The sequence below is a fragment of the Dama dama genome, chromosome 32 (assembly GCF_033118175.1).
Source record: "Dama dama isolate Ldn47 chromosome 32, ASM3311817v1, whole genome shotgun sequence".
Lineage (NCBI taxonomy): Eukaryota > Metazoa > Chordata > Mammalia > Artiodactyla > Cervidae > Dama > Dama dama.
In genome coordinates, this window is record NC_083712.1 from 27,062,871 (window position 1) to 27,084,248 (window position 21,378).

The 21,378-nt window shown below is 39.1% G+C and overlaps 1 protein-coding gene across 1 annotated transcript in view; it reads left to right on the plus strand.

Moving 5' to 3' along the window:
* The window catches only part of MSR1 (macrophage scavenger receptor 1), a 78,543-nt gene that overhangs the window by 44,781 nt on the left and 12,384 nt on the right, over nt 1–21,378 (plus strand). Inside the window, exon 9 of the mRNA XM_061134930.1 lies at nt 19,796–19,984. Within this exon, the coding sequence (XP_060990913.1) occupies nt 19,796–19,984 (189 nt within the window). The remainder of the gene's footprint in view (nt 1–19,795; nt 19,985–21,378) is intronic.

Here is a 21,378-nt window from a genome sequence, read left to right on the forward strand (position 1 = left end):
AAACTCACACCCACACATCTTTGTTGTTGCTTCCCCCCGACATCGTTCATTCCAACAATGAGCACCACATGTCTCCCTTCATTTGAGAATGTTCCCTAGTTCTCCCTGGGGATGTAAGAGAATTTTACTGAAGAATCACACCTAACAGGAAATGTTAGCAGAAGAGTCTACAACTTCAAGCTGAACCTTGAACTTGACTGTGTTGAAAACCAGCTAGATTAGACACCAAATTTTCCTCACTGGCCAATATCCTCAGACTCTCCCCTGCAACCAAAAAACTTTACACACTCTTGCTCAGCTGGGATCTTCTCCCTCCGGTTTCTCCCCTTTACTTTGTTTTGGGATTTCCAGAATACTTGTTTCTTTCAACTTCCAGAGAAGATTCAAAATATGTTAAATTATTTTTCCAAGAAGTTCAACATATTTCTCCAGACATCTGATATCCATTGTAAAAGAAAAAATCCGTCAATCAAAGGAAGAAATGGAAAATTTCATTAGAGCCAAATTTGAGGATGATAGCTTGGGAAGAGCATCTCAGAGAGCTCCATTGAAAGTCAAGGCCCAGTTGCAAAAGTTTTTGAGACAGAGGACTGTGCATCAAATGATGGTATTATTGACAGTTTACATAATCCAGATCTTCAGGTCATCGTGCTAGGTCATGTGACCCCTTACAAGCTCTAGAGGGAACGTTATCTTTAAGGAGCTGTCTTGATGCTAGGACACTGTTCCTTTTTACAGCTGAGCAGGTATTTCTGCTGATGGGTGAGGTCTGGTTGATGCATAATGCAGATATACAATGAACAGTGGGGGCAGAAGAGGTCAAAGGGCAGAAAAAAGTTATGTTTAAATTTTTTGATCTTGCCATAAAATATAAATTCTATTTCACACCAGATTGTGCCTTTCATAGCTAAATACATCACTAGACTAATTATCTTAAAAAAAGAAAATCAGATCCCTTTCCAGAGGAATTTTGTTATATTACAAGGACTTCTGGGTTAACTTGCAACTAGACTTCTACAAAAAATTTTTTGCTATATTTGGAACTCAAATACAATAATTACCATTGGGTAATAAATTTAGCCTTAAATCATAATTCCACTAAATGATTTAAAGTAAATAAAGCATGACAATAAGGCAAGCAATATGATAATAATTGAAATGAAATAACTACACTCCTCAAGTCATTTTAACCTCTGTTCTTTTCTTCCACTCAAGTAGCAGTGCTGGACACATGCAGAGATGCCTCAGAGTTCTCATTCTTCTTGACTTTTCTTTTCAAAATTAAAATTTTGAAAGCTGGAGCTTGTTGCAGGAAAGAAAGTGGGGTGCAAGAAGATGGTCACGTCTCAGGTCTCAGGCGAGTCCCTGGGACGGTGCATAGTATGGGTTCTTGGCTTCCCTCAGGGAAGAATTCAAGAGTCATAGTAAAGTAAAAGATGGCTTATTCAGGAAGATACACACTCCATAGATAAAGTCTGGGCCATCTCAGAAGGTAAGAGGCCCCAAAATACAGGGTGGTTAGTTTTTATAGGCTAATAAGTGGGAGGATTATTCCAACTATTTTGGGGATGGAGTGAAGATTTCCAGGAATTGGGTCACTGCCCTCTTGTCTGTTTATGGCTGAGCTTAGAACTGTCTTGGTGTCTGTAGGTGAGTCATTTAGCTTTCCTATGTATTATAGTAAGTATATAATGAGGCTGAAGGTCTAGTGGAAGTTCACTTGTCCACCGTTTTGGACCTAGTTGGTGCTAACCAGTCTATACTGTGTCTGCAACATCTCTGTCATTCTTTTAAAGGTTGTGCCCTGCCCTCTTCCTGTCCTATGTTTGGTAGATTCATATTTTTTCCTAACTTTCCGGAAAAGACTTACATATGAAGCACTTCTATAATTTATTTTGGGCTCATGGATGGCTCCATCAGCAGCCTTATGAACATGAGACTTAAAATAGATTTCTTTAAATAAAATAGATTTCAAATATAAAGACAGGAAGAAAGAAAAGTTACAACAAATAGCTGATACATAATCATGTTTACACCACCTGCATTTCAGAGGTGTTGTCCTTCTACCATACTGACTGCATGTATTTACTTTAAGAAATATGTTAACTTGCACAGTTGAAGTCCCATTTATGCTTGCCTGTCTTGTTTTTCTAGGTTAAACTTCCATCATGGAGTTTACACGCTTGGTTCCATTCATGCTTCTGTATATTTACTACATGTGTATGTTTGCATAAATGGTAGATGGTATTATTTTCTGTTTTATATAAATAACATTATACAAGATCTCTCATTCTAAGCTTGTTATTTTTCTCAGTTTTATGAATTTCGGCTTTATTTGAGTAATAGACCCCTTAAAACAGTAAGGACATTAGTGAATATCTGGCCACCACTTATTTTAATTAATCCTAATTTTAAAAATAATATAATTTCTGAAAATAAGAAAAATATTTTATATTCAATTCCTATCCCCTATAGAAAATTACTATCAATATTCTTGGATACTTCCTTCTAGTCTTTTTAAATATCAACTTTTTGGCATAGTAAAATAAAATATTAATATAGTCACTTAATTTTATATTACCATTTTTTTCATTTTCTACATGATTCCTTTGACAATTACGTTTAATGCCTCTAAAACTATCCTTCTAATGTATATACTATAATTAATTTACCTATTCCTCTATTCCAGATATTTAATGTAGTTGTTTTACTTCTTCCTTTAAAAATAAGCCTTCAATAAACAAACAAACAAGTAAACAAAAAAACCAACAATGGCCACTGAACTTGGTAACTTGCACTAATTTGAAGTTATTTTCTCAGATTAAAAAACCTTCTTCTGTAAGTTACCTGCTCATTATTTTTTGTTTGATACCTTATGATTATAGACATACGAATGAGCTATTTGTATAATAAGTATTTCACATATTGTTTTTATCTTTCTTATAGACTTTTAATAATATATAGAAATTATCAGTACTCTACTCTTCCTTCTAACCCTAGGAAATAAGTATGGTAAGACTGCCTTTAGAAAATTAAACCACAGTGAATCAGAGCAGAGATATGTGAAATCCCCTAACCTGATGAAATATATTAACATATAGAAAGAAAAATGTGTTAAGCAAAAGAGCATGGGCCAATCCCAGAGGCAAAATCTCACTGCTCTGCCTCATTGTAAATTAATAAATTAATTAAACGAATAATTCACTGATTATGATTTGACTTCTTGCACAGATTGCCCACAGAGAGAAAATGGCCTTGTCAAGTAGTTAAAAATATTCCTGTTTTTTGAGGCAATTACATTTCTGGTTGTAAATTGCATTGACATTTAGTCCCAAGATTCTGTTTAACATTAGTCTGCCACTAAGAGATAAATCCACTAAACCTAAAAATCAGGCTTTGGAATTTGTGAGGCTTCTGATCAAACCCTCCCACCAGACCATTCCACATTAGAGGGCTCTTAGTGGACAACCATGGAGATTTTTTTCCTGTAATAGGACTCTTTTTTTTTTTTTTAATCAACCTTCTCTGCGCAATTTTCTTTACTGCTTCTGCACATAGAAACAACATTCTCTCTAGAGATGGATGACATACTAAATTCTATTCCTTTCAGTGTTTGGTATTTTAAACATTTGCCAATTTAATCCACTCAGGTCATAGAGATCACATATCAAGAGTAGCTCAAAATTCATTCATTCATTTATACCATCATGCTTCATCAAGTGAAATTTGGTCAGGTATGGAAAAGATAACTGGAAGGATTTCAGTATGGGGGCGAAAATAAACCAGTTTCCGGTGCTTTGTAGGTCAGCAGTGCTGGGCTCTCAGGTAGCTCAAAGAATAAACACTCTGCCTGCAATGTGAGAGACCTGGGTTCGATCCGTGGGTGGGGAAGATCCCATGGAGAGGGAAATGGCAACCCACTCCAGTGTTCTTGCCTGGAGAATCCCTTGGACAGAGGAGCCTGGCGGGCTACAGTCCATGGGTGGCAGAGTCAGACAAGATGAGCGACTAACACTTTCAGTGCTGTCCAAGCTTGAGAAGGGTGTCTATCAAAATTGGGCGCTGAGGGTGAAGAAATGGGAGGTGTTGGTGGGGGCTGCGAGGAGGAGAGGGTATGGGGGATCGAGGGACCAAAGCCCCAGGAATAAAGGAGGGAAGGCTTATTTGGAAATGTGAGTAATTATGTAACTGAAGAAAAGGGAGCAAGAAGGGAGGGGCAAAGAGGTTTTCAAAGCGTTAAACTGGAAACGTAATTAGAGGTTAATTACAGCCTTACATCCAAGGTAAGAGAAAACCAAGTCAGATGGTAGGCACTGAGAGAGGGCATCAGAGGGCAGACAGACTGAAACCACAATCACAGACAACAGGCCAATCTGATCACAGGATCACAGTCGTGTCTAACTCAATGAAACTAAGCCATGCCGTGTGGGGCCACCCAAGACGGTTGGGTCGTGGTGGAGAGACCTGACAGAATGTGGTCCACTGGAGAAGGGAATGGCAAACCACATCAGTATTCTTGCCTTGAGAACCCCATGAACAGTGTGAAAGGGCAAAAAGATAGGACACTGAAAGATGAACTCCCCAGGTCAGTAGGTGCCCAATATGCTACTGGAGATCAGTGGAGAAATAACTCCAGAAAGAATGAAGGGATGGAGCCAAAGCAAAAACAACACCCAGTTGTGGATGGGGACTGGTGACAGAAGCAAGGTCCGGTGCTGTAAAGAGTAATATTGCATAGGAACCTGGAATGTTAGGTCCATGAATCAGGGGTCATGTGGCAGGTTTTTCCCTACTGAAATCCGCTATCATACTAGTCTTGTGTTTTCAATTATATCAGGGGTTGCCAAGCTTTTTCAGAAAACAACCAGCTAGTAAATATTTTTGATTTGCTTGTCAGAAGGTCTCTGTCAGACTATTTAACTCTGCTGTGTAGCCTGAAAGCAAACCTACATCGTATGTAAACTAACAGGCATGGATGCGTTCCACTAAAGCTTCAGTGGAAGTTGAGTTGAGTTGAGTTAGGTCGCACAGTCACGTTCGATTCTTTGCAACCCCATGGACTGCAGCACACCAGGCTTCCCTGTCCATCACCAACTACTGAACTTTCAAAAACTCCTGTTCATCAAGTCAGTGATGCCATCCAACCAACTCATCCTCTGTCATCCCCTTCTCCTCCTACCTTCAATCTTTTCCAGCATCAGGGTCTTTCCCAGTGAGTCAGCTCTTCGCAATCAGGTGGCCAAAGTATTGCAGTTTCAGCTTCAGAATCAGTCCTTCCAATGAATAATCAGGACTGATTTCCTTTAGGATGGACTGGTTGGATCTCCTTGGAGTCCAAAGGACTCTCAAGAGTCTTCTCCAACAACACAGTTTAAAAGCATCAATTCTTCAGCACTCAGCTTTCTTTATAGTCCAACTCTCACACCCATACATGACTACTGGAAAAACGATAGCTTTGACTAGATGGACCTTTGTTGGCAAAGTAATATCTCTGCTTTTTAATATGCTTTCTAAGTTGGTCATAGCTTTTCTTCCAAGGTGCAAGTGTCTTTTAATTATAAGGCTGCCATCACCATCTGCAGTGATTTTGGAGCCCAAGAAAATAAAGTCTCTCACTGTTTCCATTGTTTCCCCATCTATTTGCCATGAAGTGATGGGACCAGATGCCATGATCTTAGTTTTCTGAATGTTGAGTTTTAAGCCAACTTTTTCACTCTCTTCTTTCACTTTCATCAAGAGGCTGTTTAGTTCTTCTTTGCTTTCTGCCATAAGGGTGGTGTCATCTGCATATCTGAGGTTAGTAATATTTCTCCTGGCAATCTTGATTCCAGCTTGTGCTTCCTCCAGCCCGGCATTTCTCATGATGTACTCTGCATGTAAGTTAAATAAGCCAGGTGACAATATGCAGCCTTGACATACTCCTTTCCCCATTTGGAACCAGTCTGTTGTTCCATGTCTGGTTCTAACTGTTGGCTCTTGACTTGCATACAGATTTCTCAGAAGACAGGTAAGGTGGTCTGGTATTCCAGTCTCTGGAATTTTCCACCATTTGTTGTGATCCACACAGTCAAAGGCTTTGGCGTAGTCAATAAAACAGAAGTAGGTGTTTTCCTGGAACTCTCTTCCTTTTTCTATGATCCCAGATGTGGGCAATTTGATCTCTGGTCCCTCTGCCTTTTCTAAATCCAGCTTGAACACCTGAAAGTTCTTGGTTCACATATTGTTGAAGCTGTGCTTAGATAATTTTAAGGTTTATTTAGTAAATAAACTAAAGCTTTATTTACAAAATAAACAGAAAGCTATGATTGGCTTAAGGGCCATATTTTACTCATTACTGGTCTCCATGAGCCTCTTCAAGATCCATCATGTTTGGAAATAACAAGTCAAATATATTCCTTCTGAAACCATACGGTAGGTTTTGTCTGTCTGCAGAAATTCAGCCTATTGGGCTGAAAACTCCTCTTTGAGAAGGTTAGTGTTAAATAGGAAAGTAGTTAAAAAATTAATAAGTAAGGTGTTTAATAGTATGATAATATATTCAAGTACTCTCACCTTAAAATGTAAATCTCAAAATTTTCAAAACTTGTAAAAGTAAAAACTTCAGATTTATATTTCATTTTGAAGAATAAACCCAAACTGGGTACCTCAGATTGGAACTTGAACTATGTGCTGGGATTTGAACCCTGCCAAAACCCACCATACCTGGTTTCAGGACCTAGGGAAGCTCAGGTTCTTGATGTATCACTGCAGAAAGAATTTAGTGAGTGACAAAGTGATAGGTAGGAAAAGTGGATTTACTCAGATTCAGAGATAAGCACATACCACAGACAGAGTGTGGGCCATCACAGACCACAAGTTCCTATATGAAGTGTGGCCTGTTTAGTTTTTATAGGCTGGCAACTTCATATGCTACTGAGTGAGAAGATTTGTTGGTGGTCTCTGAGCAGAAAAAAACATTGCAATCATTTGGGTCTTTTGCATATTTTTCTGGGTGTGTTCAGCCTTCTTGGCCATATCCCTATTTTTAAAAAACTAATAAGTGAATTGGAGCAAATGATTCACTGGAGTCTGAGGCCCAGCAGTTGCTTTCTGAATTTTGTGCCTGATGTCTGGGGCAGACTGGGCTATGAAATACATAGCTAAGGGGGCCTGTCCCTCAGGGGAGGAGGGATTCATATTTGTATACTTCCTAAAAGTCTCCAACACTTTGGCAGCTGATGCGAAGAACTGACTCATTGGAAAAGACCCTGATGCTTAGAAAGATTGAAGGCAGGAGGAGAAGGGGATGACAGAGGATAAGATGGTTGGATGGCCTCACCAACTCGATGGATTTGAGTCTGAGGAAGCTTCAGGAACTGGTGATGAACAGGGAAGCCTGGTGTGCTACAGTCCAAGGGGTCGCAAACAATTGGACACAACTGAGCAACTGAACTGAGCTGAACTGAACTAAAAGTCTCCTAAAAGTGTAGAGTTCTGACAAAACATGGTCCACTGAAGAAGGGAATGGTAAACCACTTCGGTACTTTTGCCTTGAGAACCCCATAAACAGTATGATAAGGAAAAAAAAAAAAAAGGACATTGAACTCCCCAGGTTGGTAGGTGCCCAATACGCTACTGGAGAACAGTGGAAAAATAACTCCAGAAAGAAAGAAGACAGGGAGCCAAAGGAAAAACAAGACCCAGCAGTAGATGTGACTGGCAATGGAAATAAGTCCCATGAGGTAAAGAGCAATATTGCATAGGAACCTGGAATGTTAGGTCCATGAATCAAGGTAAATTGGAAGTGAGCAAACAGGAGATGGCAAGAGTGAACATCGACATTTTAGGAATCAGTGAGCTATAATGGAATCAGTGAACTAAATGGGAATGGGTGAATTTAACTCAGATGACCATTATATCTACTACTGTGGGCAAGAATCCCTTAGAAGAAATGGAGTAGCCTTCATAGTCAACAAAAAAGTCCAAAATGCAGTACTTGGTTGCAATCTCAAAAATGACGGAATGATCTCTGTTCATTTTCAAAGCAAACCGTTCAATATCTCAGTAACCCAAGTCTATGCCCTGAACAGTAATGCTGAAGAAGCTGCAGTTCTATGAGGACCTACAAGAGCTTCTAGAACTAACACCCAAAAAAGATGTCCTTTTCGTTATAGGGGACTGGAATGCAAAAGTAGGAAGTCAAGAGCTATCTGGAGTAACAGGCAATTTTGGCCTTGGAGTACGGAATGAAGCTGGGCAAAGGCTAATAGAGTTTTGCCAAGAGAACTCACTGGTCATAGCAAATACACTCTTCCAACAACACAAGAGAAGCCTCTACACATGGACATCACCTGATTGTCAGTACCGAAATCAGATTGACTATATTACTTGCAGTTGAAGATGGAGAAGCTCCTTAAAGTCAGCAAAAACAAGACCAGGAGCTGACTGTGGCTCAGATCATGAACTCCGTATTGCCAAATTCAGACTTAAATTGAAGAAAGTAGGTTAAACGACTAGACCATTAAGCTATGATCTAAATCCAATTCCTTATGATTATTCACTGGAAGTGACAAATAGATTCAAGGGATTAGATCTGATAGAGTGCCTGAAGAACTATGGACAGAGGTTCATGATACTGTGCAGGGGCACTGATCAAGACCATCCCCATGGAAAAGAAATGCAAAAAGGCAAAATTGTTGTCTGAGGACACCTTACAAATAGCTGAGAAAAGAAGAGAAGTGAAAAGCAAAGGAGAAAAGGAAAGATATACCCATTTGAATGCAGAGTTCCAAAGAATAGCACGGAGAGATAAGAAAGCCTTCCTCAGCAATCAATGCAAAGAAATGGAGGAAAACAACAGAATGGGGAAGACTAGAGATCTCATCAGGAAAATTAGAGATACCAAGGGAACGTTTCATGCAAAGATGGGCACAATAAAGGAAAGAAACACTGTGGATCTAACAGAAGCAGAAGATATTAAGAAGAGGTGTCAAGAATACACAGAAGAACTGTACAAAAAAGATCTTTGTGACTCAGATAATCACAATGGTGTGATCACTCACCTAGAGCCGGACATCCTGGAATGTGAAGTCAAGTGGGCCTGAGGAAGCATCACTATGATCAAAGTGAGTGGAGGTGATGGAATTCCAGTTGAGCTATTTCAAATCCTAAAAGATGATGCTGTGAAAGTGCTGCACTCAATATACCAGCAAATTTGGAAAACTCATCAGTGGCCGCAGGACTGGAAAAGGTCAGTTTTCACTCCAATCCCAAAGAAGGCAATGCCAAAGAATGTTCAAACTACCGCACAATTACACTCATTTCACACACTAGGAGAGTAATGCTTAAAATTCTCCAAGTCAGGCTTCAACAGTACATGAACCGTGAACTTCCAGATATTCAAACTGGATTTAGAAAAGGCAAAGGAATCAGAAATCAAATTGCAAACATCTTTTGGATCAAGAAAAAAGCAAGAGATTTCCAGAAAAACATCTGCTTCTGCTTTATTGACTATGTCAAAGCCTTTGACTGTGTTAATTACAACAAACTGTGGAATACTCTGAAAGAGATGGGAATACCAGACCACCTGACCTGCCTCTTGAGAAACCTATATGCAGGTCAGGAAGCAACAGTTAGAACTGGACATGAAACAACAGACTGGTTCCAAATAGGAAAAGGAGTACGTCAAGGCTGTATATTGTCACCCTGCTTATTTAACTTATATGCAGAGTACATCATGAGAAACGCTGGGCTGGAGGAAGCACAAGCTGGAATCAAGATTGCCGGGAGAAATATCAATAACCTCAGATATGCAGATGACACCATCCTTATGGCAGAAAGTGGAGAAGAACTAAAGAGCTTCTTGATGAAAGTGAAAGAAGAGAGTGAGAAAGTTGGCTTAAAGCTGAACATTCAGAAAACTAGGATCATGTCATCTGGTCCCATCACTTCATGGCAAATAGATGAGGAAACAATGGAAACAATGAGAGACTTTATTTTCTTGGGCTCCAAAATCACTGCAGATGGTAACTGCAGCCATGAAATTAAAAGACGCTTACTCCTTGGAAGGAACGTTATGACCAACCTAGACAGCATATTAACAAGCAGAGACATTACTTTGTCCACAAACGTCCGTTTTGTCAAGGCTATGGTTTTTCCAGTAGTCATGTATGGATGTGAGAGTTGGACTATAAAGAAAGCTGTGCACAGAAGAATTGACACTTTTGAACTGTGGTGTTGGAGAAGACTCTTGAGAGTCCCTTGGACTGAAAGGAGAGCCAATCAGTCCATCCTGGAGGAGATCAGTCCTGGGTGTTCATTGGAAAGACTGATGTTGAAGCTGAAACTCCAATACTTTGGCCACCTTATGCGAAGAGCTGACTCATTTGAAAAGACCCTGATGCTCGGAAAGATTGAGGGTGGGAGGAGAAGGGGACAACAGAGGATAAGATGGTTGGGTGGTATCATCGACTCAGTGGACATGAGTTTGGGTAAACTCTGGGAGTTGGTGATGGACAGGGAGGCCTGGCATCCTGCGGTTCATGGGGCTGCAAATAGTTGGACACAACTGAGTGACTGAACTGAACTGAACTGCTCCTTGGAAGAAAAGCTATGAGAAACCTAGATAGCATATTAAAAAACAGAGACATTACTTTGCCAGCAAAGATCCATCTAGTCAAAGCTATGGTTTTCCAGTAGTCATGTGTGGATGTGAGAGTTGGACTATAAAGAAAGCTGAGCACCGAAGAATTGATGATTTTGAACTGTGGTGTTGCAGAAGACTCTTGAACAGTCCCTTGGACTGGAAGGAGATTCAACCAGTCCATCCTAAAGGAATTTGGTCGTGAATATTCATTGGAAGGACTGATTCTGAAGCTGAAACTGCAATACTTTGGCCACCTGATGCGAAGAGTTGACTCATTTGAAAAGACCCTAATGCTGGGAAAGATTGAAGGCGGGAGGAGAAGGGGACCACAGAAGATGAGATGGTTGGATGGCATCCCTGACATCCTGGACATGAGTTTGTGTAAGCTCCAGGAGTTGGTGATGGACAGGGAAGCCTGCCATGCTGCAGTCCATGGGATTGTAAAGACTTGGACATGACTGAGTGACTGAACTGAACTGAAAAGTGTCCACTAATCTCCTTTCAAAGACTGCAGGATTTTCTGCACAAATGTGGCATGGTTAGTTTTATAGGCTTGGTAATTTCATATGCTAATGAAATTTCCAACTATTTTTCGGAAGGGGTGGAATTTTCCAGGAAATCGGTCACCACCCACTTCTTAGTCTTTTGACAATGACTTGCAACTGTCATGGTGCCTCTGGGTGTGACATTTCCCTTACTGATGATCAAGGTCTAATCAAGTCAACTTTGTCTGCCATCTCGAAGCTATTTGATTCTCATCGGTTTATGTTGTGTCCTTGATCTATGTCTGATAGATAAGTTGGTAAAGAAACTGCTTGCAGTGCAGGAAACCCCAGTTTGATTTCTGGGTCAGGAAGATCTGCTGGAGAAGGGATAGGCTGCCAACTCCAATATCCTTGGGCTTCCCTTGTGGCCCAGCTGGTAAAGAATCTGCCTACAAGGTGGGAGACCTGAGTTGAATCCCTGGTTTGGGAAGATCCCCTTGAGAAGGAAAAGGCTACCCACTATAGTATTCTGGGCTGGAGAAGTCCATGGACTCTATTGTCCGTGGGGTCACAAAGGGTCAGACACAACTGAATGAGTTTTACTGGGCTATGTCATTCTTTCAAAAGTTGTGCCGTGCCCTTTTCCCTCCTGTTACAAAACAAAGCTTCATAATAACCTCAAAAATACTTGAGTCTTGAGGGCAGGATACATGCTTTATTCAAATAATTCATAGAACCAAAGAAAATGCCTGGCACAGAGAAGTTGTGTTTAGATGTGTTTAAGTAAAAGAGAAAATATCATGTACTCTTTCTTAACAGTTGGAGAATTTGGTCCTAGAGGTTAACCTGTCTAATAGCTCACATGAACAGAGTCAGAGGAAGAGGGAGAATCCAGATTATCTAACTCTTGCATTTTTGATTTCAGTTATACTCTACAGTCAGGGATATGAAAAAGAACACAAGGCTAAACATATAGTACAATTATTAATCATAAATACACCAAGGTTATTAAAGTGTTTTATGAGCTGGACTTACTGTCTTTGCTCAAAACTCACCTTCCACAGGAAATGCCTCTCTCCTTCCCCCATTCCAAGAATGCCATGTGAACACAACTGACCATGTCTTTGGCCCAAGCTGTTGAGTCCATAGATGGGAATCTCACCCAAACTAGGCCATTCCCTGGCTATTTTAGAACTGTCTGTAAGAAAGAGAATGTAAAATATAAATTTGAGAGTTGATAACAGGCATGTTTACTGAAGAGCAAAGATATCCAGCTGGCAATTAAAGAAAAGAATGAAGCAACATAACAGAGACTCTTGGATTACAGTTGGCGAGAGTCCTGAGCAGGTTCAAGTCTTGGTTTAGCTGGTCCAGGTGCCTGACTACTCTCGCATCACTGAGTTCTGAGAGAATCCTGTGGTCTTTGACACTGGGAGTTTTTCCCATTTTGATTTGTGTTTCTGTTTTTAGCCAATTACAAAGTAATAACTAATACAGAGGGTCATGTAGTGGCCACCTAGTGTTTATCTATGTGTCTGTGATTTGACTCTAGAAAAAAAATCTACATTTAATAAAGTTAAGAAGGGAATTAAGATAGTGACCCAGAAAAAAAAAAAATCATAAAAGTTACTCTTCTGAAATCTTAAGTACAAGGCAAAAGTTTCCCAATGGGGGAAAAAAAATCTGTTTGACTAATTATATTAGTGTGATGCTAAGGCATTATTTACATCCACATTCATGGAAAATTCTGGTCTACCATCTTATAGAGAAACATGCTGTGATTGAGGCTCTTCAAAATGATAAAATGAGCTTTTCTCCAAAACAGAGTAGTTGCATGTATGATACTGACACGTAAATGAATCTATTGACCTGCTTCTTTTCATTCTATTCGTTCAGAGATGACCAGGGATCATCAAAGTGTGATCAGCTATCAGCAATTGATTTATAACTCAAAATATTTAAGTCAGAGATAAGCATAGGCATGTCCAGACATATTTGGCACTAAGGAATTAAATCTCCCTTAAAATCCTACAAGCACAGGGAATTTGGAAGAAATCTACAAGCCATTCTTTTTGAAATAAATGAGGTCAAAGGATTGAATACAAGCATCAATAGTTGCTTCTTATATAACATGCTTTCTCTTTAAAATGTATAATGTGATCTTTAGGTTAGTGGTTATAGAAGTATGGAACCTAATAGTATTAGCATCATTGGGAACTTGTATTTTTTTTTTTTATTTTTTTAATGTGGACCACTTTTTAAGGACTTTATTGCATTGTTACAATGTTACTTCTGTATTATGGTTTTGTTTTGTTTGTTTTGTTTCTTTGGACCACAAGGCATGTGGGATCTTAGCTGCCCAAACACAGATCGAACCCACACCCCCTGCATGGGAAAAGGAAGTCTTAACCACTGGACCAGCAGGGAAGTCCCTGGGAACTTGTGAAAAGCACAGATTCTTGGGTTCTGCTCAAAACCTACTGCATCAGAAACTCTGGGTGTGAGACCAACAGTCTTTGAGCCCCCTCTTCATATTTATATATTGAAACCCTAATGTGATGGCATTTGGAGGTAGACGTTTAAGGAGCTAATTAGGTTTAAGTGAGGTCAGGAGAGTAGGGTCCCTGACATGGGATTCAGTTCAGTTGCTCAGTTGTGTCTGACACTTTGCAATTCCATGGACTGCAGCACACCAGGCTTCCCTGTCCATCACCAACTCCTAGAGTTTGCTCAAACTCATGTCCATTGAGTCGGTGATGCCATCCAACCATGTCATCCTCTGTTGTCCCCTTCTCCTCCCAACTTCACTCTTTCCCAGCATCAAGGTCTTTTCAAATGAGTCAGTTCTTCACACCAGATGGGCAAAGTATTGGATCTTCAGCTTCAGCATCTGTCCTTCCAATGAATATTCAGGACTGAGCTCCTTTAGGATTGACTGGTTAGATCTCCTTGCAGTCCAAGGGACTCTCAAGAGTCTTCTCCAAACCACAGTTCAAAAGCATCAATTCTTTGGCACTCAGCTTTCTTTATGGTCCAACTCTCACATTCATACATGACTACTGGAAAAACCATAACTTTGACTAGATGGACCTTTGTATGCTGTCTAGGTTTGTCATAGCTTTTCTTCCAAGAAGCAAGCTGCTTTTAATTTCATGGCCACAGTCACAATCCACAGTGATTTTGGAGCCCCCAAAATAAAGTCTCTCACCGTTTCCATTGCTTTCCCATCTTTTTGCCATGAAGTGATGGGATCAGATGCCATGATCTTAGTTTTCTGAATGTTGAGTTTTAAACCAGCTTTTTAATTCTCATGTTTCACCTTCATCGAGAGGCTCTTTAGTTACTCTTTGCTTTCTGCCATATGGGTGGTATCATCTGCATATTTGAGGTTATTGATATTTCAGCTTGATTCCAGCTTGTGCTTCATCCAGTCCAGCAATTTGCATGATGTTTTCTGCATAGAAGTTAAATAAGCAGGCTGACAATACAGCCTTGACATACTCCTTTCCCAATTTGGAACCAGTCCCTTGTTCCATGTCTGGTTCTAATTGTTGCTTCTTGACCATACAGATTTCTCGGGAGGCAGGTTAGGTGGTCTGGGATTCCCATCTCTTGAAGAATTTTCCACAGTTTGTTGTGATCCACAGTCAAAGGCTTTAGCGTAGCGAAGCAGATGTAGATGTTTTTATGGAACTCTCTTGGTTTTTCGATGATCTAACAGATATTTGCAATTTTTTTTTTTTTTTTATTAGTTGGAGGCTAATTACTTCACAACATTTCAGTGGGTTTTTTCATACATTGATATGAATCAGCCATGGATTTACACGTATTCCCCATCCCGATCCCCCCTCCCACCTCCCTCTCCACCCGATTCCTCTGGGTCTTCCCAGTGCACCAGGCCCAAGCACTTGTCTCATGCATCCCACCTGGGCTGGTGATCTGTTTCACCATAGATAGTATACATGCTGTTCTTTTGAAATATCCCACCCTCACATTCTCCCACAGAGTTCAAAAGTCTGTTCTGTATTTCTGTGTCTCTTTTTCTGTTTTGCATATAGGGTTATCGTTACCATCTTTCTAAATTCCATATATATGTGTTAGTATGCTGTAATGTTCTTTATCTTTCTGGCTTACTTCACTCTGTATAAGGGGCTCCAGCTTCATCCATCTCATTAGGACTGTTTCAAATGAATTCTTTTTAATGGCTGAGTAATATTCCATGGTGTATATGTACCACAGCTTCCTTATCCATTCATCTGCTGATAGGCATCTAGGTTGCTTCCATGTCCTGGCTATTATAAACAGTGCTGCGATGAACATTGGGGTGCACGTGTCTCTTTCAGATCTGGTTTCCTCAGTGTGTATGCCCAGAAGTGGGATTGCTGGGTCATATGGCAGTTCTATTTCCAGTTTTTTAAGAAATCTCCACACTGTTCTCCATAGCGGCTGTACTAGTTTGCATTCCCACCAACAGTGTAATAGGGTTCCCTTTTCTCCACACCCTCTCCAGCATTTATTGCTTGTAGACTTTTGGATAGCAGCCATCCTGACTGGCGTGTAATGGTACCTCATTGTGGTTTTGATTTGCATTTCTCTGATAATGAGTGATGTTGAGCATCTTTTCATGTGTTTGTTAGCCATCTGTATGTCTTCTTTGGAGAAATGTCTGTTTAGTTCTTTGGCCCATTTTTTGATTGGGTCATTTATTTTTCTGGAATTGAGCTTCAGGAGTTGCTTGTATATTTTTGAGATTAATCCTTTGTCTGTTTCTTCATTTGCTATTATTTTCTCCCAATCTGAGGGCTGTCTTTTCACCTTATTTATAGTTTCCTTTGTAGTGCAAAAGCTTTTAAGTTTCATTAGATCCCATTTGTTTAGTTTTGCTTTTATTTCCAATATTCTGGGAGGTGGGTCATAGAGGATCTTGCTGTGATTTATGTCGGAGAGTGTTTTGCCTATGTTCTCCTCTAGGAGTTTTATAGTTTCTGGTCTTACATTTAGATCTTTAATCCATTTTGAGTTTATTTTTGTGTATGGTGTTAGAAAGTGTTCTAGTTTCATTCTTTTACAAGTGGTTGACCAGTTTTCCCAGCACCACTTGTTAAAGAGGTTGTCTTTTTTCCATTGTATATCCTTGCCTCCTTTGTCAAAGATAAGGTGTCCATAGGTTCGTGGATTTATCTCTGGGCTTTCTATTCTGTTCCATTGATCTATATTTCTGTCTTTGTGCCAGTACCATACTGTCTTGATGACTGTGGCTTTGTAGTGGAGTCTGAAGTCAGGCAGGTTGATTCCTCCAGCTCCATTCTTCTTTCTCAAGATTACTTTGGCTATTCGAGGTTTTTTGTATTTCCATACAAATTGTGAAATTCTTTGGTCTAGTTCTGTGAAAAATACCGTTGGAAGCTTGATAGGGATTGCATTGAATCTATAGATTGCTTTGGGTAAAATAGCCATTTTGACAATATTGATTCTTCCAATCCATGAACACGGTATGTTTCTCCATCTGTTTGTGTCCTCTTTGATTTCTTTCATCAGTGTTTTATAGTTTTCTATGTATAGGTCTTTTGTTTCTTTAGGTAGATATACTCCTAAGTATTTTATTCTTTTTGTTGCAATGGTGAATGGTATTGTTTCCTTAATTTCTCTTTCTGTTTTTTCATTGTTAGTATATAGGAATGCAAGGGATTTCTGTGTGTTAATTTTATATCCTGCAACTTTACTATATTCATTGATTAGCTCTAGTAATTTTCTGGTAGAGTCTTTAGGGTTTTCTATGTAGAGGATCATGTCATCTGCAAACAGTGAGAGTTTCACTTCTTCTTTTCCTATCTGGATTCCTTTTACTTCTTTTTCTGCTCTGATTGCTGTGGCCAAAACTTCCAACACTATGTTGAATAGTAGTGGTGAGAGTGGGCACCCTTGTCTTGTTCCTGATTTCAGGGGAAATGCTTTCAATTTTTCACCATTGAGGGTGATGCTTGCTGTGGGTTTGTCATATATAGCTTTTATTATGTTGAGGTATGTTCCTTCTATTCCTGCTTTTTGGAGAGTTTTAATCATAAATGAGTGTTGAATTTTGTCAAAGGCTTTCTCTGCGATATTTGCAATTTGATGTCTAGTTCCTCTGCATTTTCTAAATCCAGGTTGAACATCTGGAAATTCTTGGTTCATGTACAGTTGAAGCCTAGCTTAGAGAATTTTAAGCATTACTTTGCTAGAGTATGAGACGAATGCAGTTGTGTGATAGTTTGAACCTTCTTTGGCATTGCCCTTCACTGTGACTGCAATGAAAACTGACCTTTTCCAGTCCTGTGGCCACTGCTGAGTTTTCCAAATTTGCTGGCATACTGAGTACAGCACTTTCACAACATCATCTTTTAGGGTTTGAAATAGCTCAACTGGAATTCTGTCACCTCCACTAGCTTTGTTCATAGTGATGCTTCCTAAGGCTCACTTGACTTTGTACATCAGGATGTCTGGCTCTAGGCGAGTGATCACACCATTGTCATCATCTGGGTCATTAACATCTTTTTAGTGTAGTTTTTTCTGTATTCTTGCCACCTCTTCTTAATATATTCTGCTTCTGTTAGGTCCATACCATTTCTGTCCTTTATTGTGTCCATCTTTGCATGAAATGTTCCCTTGGTATCTCTAATTTTCCTGAAGAGATCTCTAGTCTTTCCCATTCTACTGTTTTCCTCTATTAGTGGCCTTGCAAGAAGAGACCAGAGAGCTGTTCTCTACCTCTTTTTTTGCATGAACATACACTGAGGAAAGGCCTCCTGCACACAGCAGACACGAGGCAGCTGGCTATAAGAAGTTGGCTAAACCCCATCCTGCATCTGCCAACACCTTGTTTTTTGGACTTTCCAGCTTCCAGAACTGTGAGAAATTAATATTGTTTAACCCATTCAGTCCATGGTGTATTTGTTGTAGCAGTCTGAGCTAAGACAAACTAAAGTTTGAGAACCACTGATCCAGGACAAGCCAGGCTCCTTAATGGCATTTTCGGAGCTGTAAGAGGGGAAAGAACCCACAATGAGAATACTTCTGTACACTTATTTGAGCAATAAGGCAAGCTCATAGAATCACGTGTTTGAATGTGACATCTATTTTTTCATAGAATCATGGTAAACATGTTGTGCTTAGGTATTTCTGACTTGTGTAAAATTTAAACACTTGGGAGTGGCACTAGTTACTATTACATGACTCTAGTATTTTAAAACTTTACACAATCTGCTCCTGGATCATTTCCTATTTTCTTAGACATTTACAGTGAACAATTGGGTTACCCAGTAATTGGAAGTTTGATTACTGCAATAGCAAGCTATTTTCCTTTTTAAAAATGTTTTTAATGCTTATAACTCATGTTTATTAAGTGAAAAAGGGCTTATGCACCTGGGCATTATTGCATGAATTCATTATTTAGCACTGAATAACATTTTGGAAGAATCAAGAAAATAATTGTAATTGTAATACTACATTTAATTTGTTTGCTTTTCCTGTTTCTGAGTGGCTCAGTCAGGCTTGTAGGAAATGGCTTATTTTCCTTTACACTTTGTTAGATTACTGTTCAAACAAAATTTAATGAAATTTGAAAAAAAAGTTACTTTTTCTTTAGGTAACTGAGTTCTGAAAACCCATAATCTAAAACTCCATTTTCACATTACAGAGATACTTTTGTAGCAACAGTCACATTGTGCTTTTTTATAATGTGATATTCTTCAAACTTGTATTTGAAAAGATATATTTAAGTAGCATTGTGTTTAATTCATTGGCTTTTTTAATTATTAGAGAATATTGTTATTTTTATTTAGCACTAAATACATTTTAAAAGTTATTTTCTGTCTTTTCTGTTTTCTCATTTTTAGCCAAATATTCTTAAACAAATACTTACTAGAATAGTATAGGTTATTTAAAGAAATTTTCTAACTTTAAGTGAAACTTTTTGTAATACTAATTATCCACTTTATTTACCTGTTCTTAGGTTTGAAATGTATATGTTGCTTTTCAAGAAGGCAAAGAGACACTTTTATTGCTGCACATGATCAAGATTTTATAACAGTTTACAGCATGTATGACAATTCTGATTACTTAAGCATTGCAGAGCAAAATTACTTTTACTATTATAGACATGGTATATTTCTTTCCAAAGTTTATTTCTTTAGCAGTTTCTCAAAATAAACAAAAATATTCTAGTTCCTATCTCATTAATCCTTTTACAAAACAAGAAAAACACTTTGGGATAAAATCCAGGGAACTTGTAACAAGGAAGAGCCTTGCTCTTTCTAGATCAGTGTTGTCACTATAGTTATTTTGTTTATCTTGGTGAAGAATGGGATATTTGGTCTATTTTTATGTTTATGATATTATAAAACCTCATAAAATCTCTATAACATTAACAGACTTGTAGCTGTTAAATTTTAAAGTTACTGGAAGAGATTCACAAGAAAGAAGAGATTTCTTCTTCAGATTTGACCACTATGTACAGTGTGTGCAACTAAAGTCTTTACCAATAGGTGGGGCTAGAAAGTTTAATATTTATTACAATAATGAACTTAACTGGAAAAATGTGGGGGTTTTTTAAGAAAAAGCATTATAAAGCAGTATGTACATATATATATATATATATATATATATACATATAGTCTATATAATTAAACCCTGCTTACTTCTGTTACAGGACTCTCTAATACAGTCCGATTGGTGGGTGGCAGCGGCCCTCACGAAGGCAGAGTGGAGATTTTCCATGAAGGCCAGTGGGGTACGGTGTGTGACGACCGCTGGGAACTGCGTGGAGGACTGGTCGTCTGTAGGAGTTTGGGATACAAAGGTGTTCAAAGTGTGCATAAGGGAGCTTATTTTGGAAAAGGTAAATTTTTCTTAATGAAATGTAAGCATTCTCCAATAGGTATAATCGAGTAGAGTCAGGAACATATAGAATAGGAAGCAGAATTTTTTTTACAGGCCTTTCCTAGAAAGTAGGAATGAAAAGAGATTTAAGGGAAAGACATATGCTCTCAGACACCTTTTAATGTCTACATTTCCTTTGGATTCAATTGATTAGCTGGAGAATGTAACACAGAGGAAATGCGGGAAATGATTGGCAAAGCAGAGCAACAGGAAGCAGTCAGTTATAGACCAGGCCTGACTTCCTGGGACACTCACTGACCTCTCTGGGTCTTGTGGGCATCTGGGCAATGCCTTGTGCTCCCCCATTCTCTCTTCTTTGGAACTGAGGGTGGGGGCAGGGTACCGGCTTCTGCATTTACCTCCCAGTCACTCCTTCCTTATAGTCACTCAGTCATGTCCGACTCTCTGCAAACCCTTGGACTGTAGCCTGCCAGGCTCCTCTGTCCATGGAATTCTCCAGGCAAGAATACTGGTGTGGGTTGCCATTTCCTTCTCCAGAAAGGGCAGTGGAAACCCTGAAAGAAGGGGCAACTCTACGGGCTCTCTATGCCTGCCGGTTATGACTTCTCCTCTAAGGAATGTGATGGGAAATAGGGACTGGAAAGCTTACTTTCCCCTCTACGTGAGGTTGAAATGAATAATTCTTTTGCTGCATGTAAATTTGTGCATTTTCATCTGGATGGCTCGGTAACATGTTTTATGAATGTATTAAAAGAGTGTGGGAGAAAATTTGCAGGGGACAAAATATTTGAAAGTTTACCCATGAAAATTTTACTCGTTTTTTCCCCCTACATAGGCATCTTATATTAGGTTTTATGTATGATTAAACATATATAAGTGCTTCAGTTCTGAAGGACAGATTAAGTAGCCATGTATAGATAAACTAGAAGTTTAAAGTCAGTATTTCTTGTTTATAGTTCTTCTGTCCATATGTGATAAGTAACTAGTATCTCTGAAGCTGATGATGACTATAAAAAGAGAGAAAGATCTGACCACCTTGATATTGCATTAGTTATTCTTCTAGAGAGGTATTGGCAATAGAGATTGTATGCAGAATTATAGACATAACATAGCAGCATTACCAGGTATGCGATACAGGGATGCCTGGCGTGATGCAGGCCATGGGTCACAAAGAGTTGGACACACCTGGGCAACTGAACAGTTACCAGATAATCTTATGTATAATAATAAAATAGTGGAGTATGTCAAATTATTATATCAAAATACTAAACAGGATAGACTTCTTAAATTAATGATATATATTCATGAAACATATTGTTAATCCTCTGTCCATGGGAGTCTCCAGGCAAGAATACTGGAGTGGGTTGCCATTTCCTCCTCCAGGAGATCTCC